We start from the raw sequence: 12,577 nt of genomic DNA, 5'->3' as shown, positions 1-12,577 counted from the left end.
AGTGGACGCAAAGTCCATGGGCATATTTAAGATGGAAGCTGATAGTTTCCTGATTGCAGGCCAGGCAGCATCTATAGGAAGAAGTACAGTCGACGTTTTGGGCCGAGACCCTTCGTCAGGACTAACTTAAAGAAAAGATAGTAAGAGATTTGAAAGTGGGGGGGGGGAGGGGGAAATCCTCCCTTCGCAACTCCTTTGTATTTACTGTGAATGCCCACAATAAAATGAATGTCAGGGTTGTATATGGTGACATATATGTACTTAGATAATAGATTTACTTTGAACTTTGTCATCAGAGACCCATGGAGTCCCCAACCCATGATGGTCAAACAGCTTCAAACTCACACCAACCAGCTACCTTCGAAATGACCCAGCAAGACCCTGTCCAACAGGCATCGTGGAGTTGTGCACAGAGTTCAGCCTCACCTTCCCTAGGCAGTGTACGATGTGATAAATGTGACGTGCAAAACAGGTCAGGTACTCACAGTTGGACCTTCTCCTTCCCGAATGGAGTACTGATGACAAAGTCTCTGCTGATTGGCTTCACCCAGAGCAACAACACGAGAATGGGTGACAGAAAGTTTGCGTACAACAGTACCCTGGGAAAGGGACACAAAACCACGAGATTGTCAGCAGTTTTGGGCATAATTCTGCTCATACGTCTGTGGGCCCACCAGACCATGGAGGCGGCAGCAGCAGCACCTGCTGGAGGAACTAAAGCAGAGCAAGAGAGACCTGGGGCAAGGTAACCATCTGGCTCAAACATCCCCCACTTAGAACATAGAAAATCTACAGCATTTTACAGGCCCTTCGGCCTACAACACAGTGCCAACCACGTAACCTAGAAGCTACCTAGAATTTCCCTACCGCATAGCCCTCTATTTTACCAAGCTCCATGTACCTATCTAAGAATCTCTTAAAAGACCCTATGGTATCCGCCTCCACCACTGTTGTTGGTAGAGTATTTCACGCACTTCTATAGCATGATTCAAATGTATTTATTACGTGCACATCAAAACAAACAGTGAAATGCATAATCTGTGTTAACAACTAACACATTCCCCCCCCCCCCATACTTTCCTCCAATCACATTAAAATTATGCCTCCTCGCGTTAATCATTTCTGTCCTGGGACAGTCTTTGGCTGTTCACTCTACCTATGCCACTCACTATCTTGTACACCTCTATGAATCACCTCTCATCCTCCTTCATTCCAAAGAGGAAAGCCCCAGCTCACTCAACCTGTCCTTTCTAATCCAGGCAATACCCTGGTAAATCTCCGCTGCACCCTCCCTAAACCTTCCATCTCCTTCCACAGGGGACCAGAGCTGAACACAATATTCCAGGTGTGGTCTAACCATAGTCTTATCGAGCTGCAACATTACCCCGTGGCCCTTGAACTCAATCCCGACTAATGACGGCCAACACAGTAAATACCTTCTTAATCATCCTATACCGTGTTTAGCAGTTAGCGCAATGCTTTACAACACCAGCTGTAAGATCGGGATTCAATTCCCGTCCCTGTCTATAAGGAGTTTGTACATTATGCTCATGACCACATGGGTTTCCTTTGGGTGCTCTGCTCTCCTCTCACATTCCAAAGATCCAAGAGCCAATGTTAATGAGTTGCGGACAACCAACATTGGCGCCAGAAGCACAGTGACACCTGCAGACTGTTCAGTACAATCCTCGCCAGTTTGATTTGATGCAAACAATGCATTTCACTGTATGTTCCGATGTACATGTGTCAAATAAAACCAAATCTTCATCTTTAAACTTGCACTGCAACTTTGAGGGATCTGTGAACGTGAACCCCAAGATCTCTCTGTTCTTCCACACTGCTAAGAATCCTGCCGTTAACTCTGCAATGAAACGAGCACCAAGCAGTGCAGGGAGCAACTGTGGTGGCTCAGAGAGCCGATCTCTGCTCTGTCCTCCAACAGCTGCTCCCTACCATATGGTCTCACGAACGCACTGCTCTCATCGCCACCAGTCTGTTACTCACTGTGTTAGGGGCTTGTCTGCAGTCATCCTGAGAGCGTCTAAGTGAGTCTGTGCCAGCCGTAGGCCTGGAAATGTTAAACATGCTCCAATGAACGAGGAAACTCCAACCAGTGAGAGCTTAAAGATCAACCTGGCTACTGAGTATCTGCAATGGAAAGAAACTGGCATCAGTGCTCGTCTTAGACCGGGACTCCCAACCCATTTTATGCCATGGACCCCTACCATTAACCAAAGAGTCTATGGACTCTTTGGACTATGGACTCATAAGACAAAGAGTCTTATGTGAGGCAACTCGTCAAGAGGAAAAAGGAAGCATATGTTAGATATAAGAAGCAGGAAGTAGGAGGGGCTTATGAGAAATATAGGGTAGCCAGGAAGGAGGTAAAGAAAGGACTTAGGAGAGCTCGAAGGGGGCATGAGAAGGCCTTGGCATGTAGGATTAAGGAGAACCCCAAGGCGTTCTATGCATATGTGAAGAATAGGAGGATGACGAGAACGAAGGTGGGACCACTAAAGGATAAAGAGGGCAACATGTGCCTGGAGGTGGAGGAGGTTGGGGAGGTCCTAAATGAATACTTTGCTTCAGTATTCACAAGTGAAAAGGATCTTGATCAGGATGAGGTCGAAGCAGAGCGAGCCTGTGTGCTGGACAATGTGGAGATTAAGGAAGAAGTAGTGCTGGATCTTCTTAAAAACATTAAGATTGATAAATCCCCACGGTCAGATATGATACACCCCAGGTTGTTGTGGGAATTGAAAGAAGAGATTGCAGGAGCATTAGCTCCTTTGAATTGAATATTCTGGCTGCAGGGGAAGTGCCAGAGGACTGGAGAATGGCAAATGTTGTTCCCTTGTTTAAAAAAGGTAATAGGGAGAAACCTGGGAACTATAGACCAGTGAGTCTTACGTCGGTGGTATGCAAACTACTGGAAAGGATTCTTAAGGATAGGATCTACGAGCATTTGGAGAAGTACAGTCTACTCATGGATAGTCAACATGACTTTGTGAAGGGAAGATCGTGCCTCACGAGCTGATTGAGTATTTTGAAGAGGTAACAAAAGAAATTGATGAGGGTAGGGCAGTGGATGTGGTCTACATGGACTTCAGCAAAACATTTGACAAGGTCCCTCATGAGAGACTCATCCAGAAAGTCATGAGGCATGGGGTAAGTGGAACCTTGGCTGTTTGGATAAAAAATTGGCTTACAGGAAGAAAGCAGAGGGTAGTAGTGGAAGGAAAGTATTCTGCCTGGAGGTCGGTGACTAGTGGAGTGCCGCAGGGATCTGTCCTGGGACCCCTGCTATTTGTGATTTTTATAAATGACCTGGATGTAGAGGCGGAAGGATGGGTGAGTAAGTTTGCGGATGACACGAAGATTGGAGGAGTTGTGGATGGAGCTGTAGGTGGTCGAAGATTACAAGAGGATATAAACAGGCTGCAGAGTTGGATAGAAAAATGGCAGATGGAGTTCAATCCCGACAAGTGTGAGGTGATGCATTTTGGAAGGACAAACCAGAAGACTGAGTACAGGATTAATAGTCAGTTACTTAAGAGTGTGGATGAACAAAGGGACCTTGGGGTTCAAATCCATTCATTCCTCAAGGTCGCAGCACAGGTTGATAGGGTAGTTAAGAAGGCCTATGGGATGCTAGGCTTCATTAACAGGGGGATTGAGTTCAAGAGCAGAGAGGTCATGTTGCAACTCTACAAATCTCTGGTGAGACCACACTTAGAGTATTGTGTTCAATTCTGGTCACCTCATTATAGGAAGGATGTGGAAGCTATGGAGAGGGTGCAGAGGAGATTTACCAGGATGTCGCCTGGTTTGGAGAACAAGTCATATGAAGCAAGGTTAGCAGAGCTGGGACTTTTCTCTTTGGAGCGTAGAAGAATGAGAGGGGATTTGATAGAGGTCTACAAGATTATGAGAGGCATAGATGGGGTGGATAGTCAGTACCTGTTTCCCAGGGCACCAATAGCAAACACCAGAGGGCATATGTACAAAATTAAGGGAGGGAAGTTTAGGGGAGACATCAGGGGCAAGTTTTTTTTTTATTTTTTATTTATATTTTTACACAGAGGGTTGTGAGTGCCTGGAATGACTTGCCAGGGATGGTGGTGGAGGCTAAAACATTAGGGGTATTTAAGAGCCTCTTGGACAGGCACATGGATGAAAGAAAAATGGAGGGTTATGGGGTAGTGTGGATTTAGTACTTTTTTTTAAGGATTATATGGGTTGGCACAACATGGAGGGCTGAAGGGCCTGTACTGTGCTGTAGTGTCCTATAGTTCCATGGACCACAGGCTGTGAACCCGTCTTAGAGGGACCACTCACTAGGACACCGAGCATGTGGAAATAAGCCCAAAACTGCCCATTACAGATGTCCACAAGAGAGACGACAGATGCTGGAAATCTGGAATGACACACGTACAAAATGTTGGAGGAACTCAGCAGGTTCAGCAGCATTTATGGAGGTGAATGAACCATTCATGTTCTGAGCTGAGACCCTTCATCAGAGCTGGAAAGAAAGACCTAGATTCATTCATCATGACTAGCACATACCCCCCCCCCCCACTTCCCCTCACCCTTTCATGCTGTCTTCTGCCTCCTTCCTTTCCAGTCCTGCTGAAGGGTCCAGCAAAACTGTGCATCTAGTGGCCTCACCCACTGGAAATATCTGCAAATAACCCACCTAACTGCTTTATCCTGACAGCCAAATTGTGCAGAAGATCCCACAAGTAAACCTACAACATCATTTGGCCTTCTGTAGACTTTGGCTGAGAAGTGAATACTGGCTGGGTCAGCGGGGAGAGAGCTCCCATACCCATTTTCCAAAAGGAGCAGAGGAAGGCAGAGTTTGAGGTCACACATTAAAGCTAGTACACTGAACAGGACTATATTCCATCATCACTGCCTTGACGCATCACACAGATCACTGTGCCTGCCTCTGGAGCTGGGCACCTACCACAGTCACTTAACACAGGCAAGAACATTAGCCACTAAGTCAGAGATGGAAGAAAAAGGCAAAGAAAGAGTTCAGTAAAGGCAAAGCTTTTTATAACAAGAAAGGAGGGAGACTTACGGCCAGATGTCACCCAGTCCCAGCTGCCTGAAAAACATCTGCAGGTTTTCGTACAGGTTAGAAAAGCCTGTGTGGGGATCAAAGACAAAGAGGCGGTCAGCGTCCAGCAACACGGTGAGGCGGTCAGCATCTGGAGATACAACCACTAGCCTGTTTTTACAGTCACTTGTCTTCTGAGTGACTGAGCCACATCGGTCAAACTGGCATCTCAGGGACAGAGCAGCCCAGTGCCATTGTGACTGCCTCACAGCCCCATGACCCAGAGTTGACTCTGACTGCTGCTGTGTGGAGTTTGCACATTCTTCTTGTGATTGCATGGCTCTTTCCCTCATACTCCACTTCCCTCCTACATCCCAAAGATCCGGAGATGTAACGTCACACAGCACAGGTACAGTCTCTTCAGCCACCATGTCCACCCTGACCTCTGATAGGTTAACTCACCGTTGTCAATGACCCCTGCTGTAAGTGGTTGGTGGGGGATTCAGGGTATCTTAAAGGGAACAGGGTGGGGTAGCATCATTGAGCACTGCCGAACAGCAAAGTTCAGTGAAATGTGTTGATTTACGTCAACAACCAACGAGGAGGATGTGCTGGGGACAGCCCGCAAGTGTCTGGTACTAACACAGCATGCCCACAACTCAATAACCCTAATCTGTATGTTCTTAGAAAGTGGGAGGAAACCAAAGCCATCACGAGGAAGACGTGCAAACTCCTTACTGTAGCAGCAGGAATTGAACTTGGATGACTGGTGCTGTACAGTGTTATGTCATCTGCTATGCGACCATGCCACTCACTCACTCTGCAGTGCATTATGAGCACTATTCTCAAGAAACTCACCTGGCTCAAGACCAAACTCCAGATAATCCTCGCGCACCACCAGTACTAACATGGCAATAAGGACGAAGAGGAAAGCAAAGGTCAGGCAGACAGAGCGCTCCCCTCCTTCCTCAGTCTTGAAGTAGTGAGCCATCAGAGAGAAGAGAAGTTTACTGTATGTGACATGTCAAGGTGAGCAAAATACTTTGTGGAAAAAAAATCAAACTGAAATAGAGATGTGTGGCGCATTGGGACAGACTTTAAAATTATACTTCTCAGAATTTCTTTGTCAGTGATCGTCCAGTTAGGGAAGCAAATACTCTACTCTGGGAAGGGGAATGGGAATGGACTAGGACAAAACTTCACTGCCATGGATCTTACCCTGTAAACAGGATGCACCCAATCTAACCCATGCCTGTCCTGTCACTCATTTACATGAAACGACTGATCACTGAACCTTGCAAAGGACACAAAAGGAAGAACTAAGCATCCTTGGTCGAGAGTATTACTGAGCATTTTATAGGACAGGTATGAGGTAGCAGTTTGGGCAGAGGATGCCCATCCTCTGGAGGTAGAGATCAGAAACAAACAGGATAGGATAGGATACATGAGCATTTGGAAACCCATGGCCTAATTCAGGAGAGCATGCATGGGTTTGTGTCTGACAAGTTGTACCTTACCTACTTGATTGAGTTGACAAGGTGTTGAAAGAGTTTGATGAAGGTAGGGCAGTGGATGTTGTCTACATGGATTTTAGTAAGGCGTTTGGGAGGCTAATCCAGAAGATACATGGGATCCGCGATGAATTGGCTGCTTGGATTCAGAACTACCTTGCACATAGAAGACAGAAGATAGTGGTTAGAGGGACTTATTTGAGCCAGAAGTCTGTAATTAGTGGAGTTCAGCAGGGATCTGTGCTGGGATCTCTACTGTTTGAGATGTATGTAAATAACCTGGATGAAAATCTAGATTGGTGGCTTAGTAAGTTTGCGGATGATACCAAGGTTTTTGGAATTGTGGATAATGTAGAAGACTGGCAAAGAATACAGCACAATATACATCAGTTGCAGACATGGGCAGAGAAATGGCAGATGGAGGTAAGGAGAATGGAGAGAAAGGGATATGGAGATAGTGTAGGTAAAAGGAATTACTGCTTGGGTGGTTTTGATTTGCTTTTTAGCTGGTTTGGCACAACATTGTGGGCCAGATAGCCTGTTCCTGCGCTGTACTCTTCTATGTTCCAGGAGGGACGCAGAAATCAGATGGAGCTTGAGATGTTAGAGAAATTGCAGATTTAGAACTAATAAGGTGGAGATTCAGAATCAGGTTTATTATCACCAGCATGTGACGTGAAATTTGTTAACTTAGCAGCAGCAGTTCAATGCAATACATAATCTTGCAGAGAAAAAAAAGTAATAAATAAAATTTAAAAAGTAATAATAATAAATAAACAAGTAAGTCAATTACATATATTGAATAGATTTTAAAAACGTGCAAAAACAGAAATATTGTATATTTTAAAAAAGTGAGGTAGTGTCAATCCAGGATTCAGATGGCAGTGGGGAAGAAGCCCCCCCCAAATCGCTGAGTGTGTGCCCCCAGGCCTCTGCACCTCCTACCAACTATCAATAGTTCCATTTAATATACAACCTGAAATTCTTGTTCTTCACAGACATCCACAAAAACAGAAGTGTCCCAAAGAATGAGTGACAGTAAAAACACTAGAACCCTAAAGCCCCATACTCCCCCCTCACGCACAAGGCAGTAAAACAATAACCCCCCCTTACTTCAGCAAAAAAAAAGCATTAACTCTGTCCACCCACCAAGCAAGCAAAAGCAAAGCCCCCAATAAAGACCATGATCTGCAGTACAACAAAAACTAGTTGTTCATCTGACAATTCAACATGTCACAAGCTCTCTTTTCCCAACAAAGGGACAAAGAGGTGTCATCCTTTCATAGTGAAAGGGGAGAATAAACAAAACATGATGCTGATTTACATTGACAAAGTCTGCTACATCACGTTTATGTGCCCACAGGGGTGTAAGGGTATTCAGGGAGGGGTAGCACCTCTGGTGAAGGGGCTTGGCTTACCTATGCCAGGGCAATTTGCTCACCTCTGGGCCCTACCAGACACTCAGCTCTCACCTGTGGCTCCAAGTAGCTGTTTGCATGCGACAGCATCCACACACAGGTAAACCGCTTCAACAGGTAGGCTAAACCAGGTGAGGGTAGCCTGCAGGACTCGTACTCTGGTGAGATAGGGACATGCCTTTCTTAGCATGCGAGGTCAGCTCCAGCAAACTGGGTGGATGAGATCAACAGTGAGATCCAACGGCCAGGAAGGTGGTTCTGTGATGCTTCGTGGAGGGCAAAGGGCGTGACGAGGCACAGAAGAGATCATGGTCATCCATTACAACCATGGAAGACCCCAGTTTGTGATGACTACTCATACTACAGGAACTGGACTTCTAGGCTGAGAGAGTGGAACTCTCCCAGTGCAATGGCATTTCCACTTTAAAAACACTTGTGATCATTGTATATGACAGACAACTACCACATTTACCAATGAGAACACCTAGAACACACTACGGAAGGATGTGGAAACTTGGGAGAGGGCGCAGGAAAGTCTAACCAGGGTGTTGCCTGGATCAGAGAATCTGAGTTTTGGAGAGGATGCAGAAGAGGTTCACCAGGATGCTGCCTGGATCACAGAGTGAAGTACATGAGCAGTTGGAGAACTTAGGTTGTTTTCCCTGGAGCATCATGGCTGAGGCAAGACCTGGTTGAGGTTTGTAAAATTATGAAAGGCATAGACAGGTGGATTAGTTAGAATCTTATTTGATAAACAGAATATTGAACACAACAGGGCATAAGTTTAAGGTGAGAGGGGAAAGTTTAGAGGAAATCTGAAAGGTAAGTTTCTTCTTTACACAGAATGGTGGGTGCTTGGAACATGCTGCCAGTGGAGGAGATGGATTAGTATGTGTCCTGATGAAGGGTCTTGGCCTGAGATGTTGATTGTTTATTCCTCTCCGTAGCTGCTCCCTGACCTGCTGAGTTCCTCCAGCACTGTGTGTGTTACATTTGCAATACACTTCCACTGGCAAAGGAACAGACAGGGAAGGGTGGGGTATCAACAACTTGCAAGCAGACAGCATTATGGTCAGCACGAACATTATGGGCAGAAGGGTCGGCTCCTGTGCTGTCCGATCAAAAGCACACTGCCTCCTTATACTTGCCCAATCACACAGATGTCAGCTGGTGACACAGGACAGGTCAGGGCTACAGGCAGACCCTGGTCCAGGACAGCACTGCAGGGGCCAGACAGTGGGTCAGAGCAGGGGCCTGGCCCATAGGATGCCCTTGTCGTCTGTTATTTATAATTACTGAGAGGGATCAAGTTTGTTTATCCATGAACCCTGGATAAGGGAGGGTTGCAGGATGGTAAATAGTTCAGTTCATTACACAAGCACCTTTCTGCAGGGGACACCATCATTAACTACATTCACAGCACTTCACAGAGTTGGTGTTTCAATAGTAGATGAACACATTGCACCAGGCTTCAGGAGTGTTTGCAGCAGCTGTGCTCTCTCTCTCTCTCACCACTTAAAGCAAAAAGCAACATACTCTACGGACGCCAGAGCTACAGTGACGGGATTTCTTCCACCTTTCATCATTAACAGAAACAAGTCCAGCCTAACACTGTGGCAATGAAAAGATCATCACCTCGTGCACTTTTCTCTCCATCAACTCACAAGGCAGCCAAGGAAGAGCAAATCACAGGCAACTCCGCACATCCAGCACACAGCAAGATCCCACTGCAAATGCAATTTGTATCACTGGGCCCAAGGACAGCTTATATCCTGCTGTTATAAGATGATTGAAGGATCTCCTAGTACAGCGCTATCGCAGAAAAGAACCATCCATCATCAAGGATCTCCACCACCCAGGTCATGCTCTCTTTTCAGGAAGGTACCGAGGGGTGCTTGGGAGTAGGTACAGAGGAGATGTCAGGGATAAGTTGTTTTTTTTAAAAAACGCAGAGAGTGGTGAGTGTGTGGAATAGGCTGCTGGCAGCGGTGGTGGAGACGAAAACAATAGGGTCCTTTAAGAGACTTTTGGATAAGTACATGGAGCTTAGAAAAATATTTGGAGTTTGAAGAGATTTGGCATGTCAACAAATACACTCAAAAACTTCTGTAGTTGTACCGTGGAGAACATTCTGACAGGCTGCATCACTGTCTGGTATGGGGTGGGTGGGGGGAGGGGCTACTGCACAGGCCCGAAAGAAACTGCAGAAGGTTACAAATCTAGTCAGCTCCATCTTGGGTACCAGTCTACGAGGTACCCAGGACACCTTAAGGTAGTGGTGTCTCAGAAAGGCAGCATCCATTATTAAGGACCTCCAGCACCCAGGGCATGCCCTTTTCTCACTGTTACCATCAGGCAGGGGATACAGAAGCCCGAAGGCACACACTCTGCAATCCAGGAACAGCTTCCTCCCCTCTGCCTTACAATTCCTAAATGGACATTGAATCTTTGCACACTACCTCACATTTTAAAAAAATACAGTATTTCTGTTTTTGCACATTAAAAAAAAATCTATTCACTATACATAATTGATTTACTTATTTATTATTATTACTTTCTTTATTTTCCTCTGGTAGATTATGTATTGCATTGAACTGTTGCTGCTAAATTAACAAATTTCACGTCACATTCCATGATAATAAACCTGATTCTGATTATGTTGTGCTTTGTAAACCTACTCCGAGATCAATCTAATTCTTCCCTCCTACATAGCCCTCCATTGTTTCTTCATCCATGTGCCTATTCAAGTGCTGAAATGACCATAAAGATTCTGCCTCTACCACATCTCTGGCAGGACATTCCACAAAAAAAATCTACATCTGACATACCCCTATACTTTCCTCCAATTACCTTAAAATTACAGTATTAGCATTTCTGCCTGGAAAATATCTTTGGCTAGCCACTCAATCCTCATCATTTTGTATACCTCGATAAAGTCACCTGACATCTTCCTTCACTCCAAAGAGAAAACCCCTAGTTCAATCAAACCTATCCCCTATATTCTGTTATTGTTTTCCTTTGTTCCTCCTCAATGCACTGTGTAATGATTTGATCTGTATGAACAGTATGCAAGACAAGCTTTTCACTGCAACAATTATAATACTACTAAATCAAATCCAAGTAAACCTGCTCTTCAGACATTGACTGAGAGGAATGAGGCCTCAGATCAACACCTCTTCCTACTCTAAACATCAGCCTCAGATTAACTCCTCACCCATGCAATCGCATCTCTCACCGGCAGAGCTCTAAAACATCAGCCTGTAGTTAAATGCTTGAGGTTCTATGTGCACAAATGAGGAGATGAGGGGGGCTCCCACTGTTGCAAGGATACATTCCGAAGACCAATGTAAGCAGGCACCATAGCACGCCCACGTTGATCTCGCCCTGAACGTTGAGCAGACTGTAGTACGCCTCTGTGAACATGTAGACCAGGGTTGCATACATGACGAAGTCCACCAGCCACTGGTAGTCCAGGAAGTAGCGCAACACTAGGTAGAGATGACACAGAAGTAGAGAAGGCGGCCATTTACCAAAGCACACAGAAATTTCATTGGATTGGCCAGTACTGGCCACACTGACACTAGACATTATAGACCTCCACTTGGGCAGTGCTGTTAACTCCTGATTTCTCGCACTACTCCCACTTCCCTGTTTTACCCCAAATCATTACACAACCTTCAACATGCTCATGGATCCTGCTGCAAACATCACAAGGGAGACTGTCCAAAACGATCAGCACTGGTTACCAAGGAGTGGGCAGAGCCGGAGGCCGTAGCATCAGGGAGCAAGAGAGAAGTGCGGAGGCTTGAGCAGTCAGCCTCAGAACTTGAGAGCAGAGAGGTAGCTGTGTTAGGGCATATTCTAGACTGTGTTTTAAAGATTGTTGGTCAAATTTCTAGAACAATCTCTGCTTGTCTTGTAGGCAGCCAGTAGGGATGGTAGTGTAGATGTACATGCAGATAGAGTAATTGGGGGATGGGTCCTGAAGCAGGGCATTTTTGCTGCGCTATTTGATTAGACCCTCCTTAAGGTTTGGCTTTTCCTGGAACAAATTTAATTTTGTCCGGGAGGGCCAAGAGGAGGGACTGTAGGAGCATATCCTAGACTTGTGGTATATAGCAAAAGATTAACTTCAGCAACCGATCTTCAGACCTGAAAGTGGATTGTAGATTAAATTTAAAATGCAGCCCTGGATAATAGGTTCCTAGCACTGTGAGCAGCATTTAATTGAAAAACCAAACAATGCTGGTTAACATTCATTTTGGGTGTGTGGTGTGGGTGCAAAGGAGATGTGAAAATTATATGTAATTCAAAGGAAGCATTGTAAATATAGAATTGTCCTTTGATCTTTAGCAAATAAAATGTCATGTAATATTGGATTGAACAGGTCTCATCCTCCAAAAGGGGATCAATCTGATGCCTGCTGCTCATTTTTGTTGAATAAAACACTTCTAAATCCACTAGCTTTAGTCTCTCTCTGGTGACTTTACTCACATTACAACAGCAAAAAGGGACTTCCTCCAACATTGGGGTGAGGGGAACGAAGAAAGGCCAGGCAGCCAGAATTTCAGCATGTGCACGAA

General features: G+C 45.4%; 1 protein-coding gene across 1 annotated transcript in view; it reads right to left on the bottom strand.

Annotated features, from left to right (window-relative positions):
* The window catches only part of tmem161a (transmembrane protein 161A), a 45,894-nt gene that overhangs the window by 17,059 nt on the left and 16,258 nt on the right, over positions 1-12,577 (bottom strand). Inside the window, exons 5-9 of the mRNA XM_073068093.1 lie at positions 11,326-11,482; positions 5,924-6,075; positions 5,087-5,153; positions 2,005-2,148; positions 486-599 (exon numbers count right to left, since the gene is read on the bottom strand). Of these exons, the coding sequence (XP_072924194.1) occupies positions 486-599; positions 2,005-2,148; positions 5,087-5,153; positions 5,924-6,075; positions 11,326-11,482 (634 nt within the window). The remainder of the gene's footprint in view (positions 1-485; positions 600-2,004; positions 2,149-5,086; positions 5,154-5,923; positions 6,076-11,325; positions 11,483-12,577) is intronic.

The sequence above is a fragment of the Hemitrygon akajei genome, chromosome 16 (genome assembly GCF_048418815.1).
Source record: "Hemitrygon akajei chromosome 16, sHemAka1.3, whole genome shotgun sequence".
NCBI classification, from domain to species: Eukaryota; Metazoa; Chordata; class Chondrichthyes; order Myliobatiformes; family Dasyatidae; genus Hemitrygon; species Hemitrygon akajei.
This window is presented reverse-complemented; position numbering and strand designations above follow the sequence as displayed.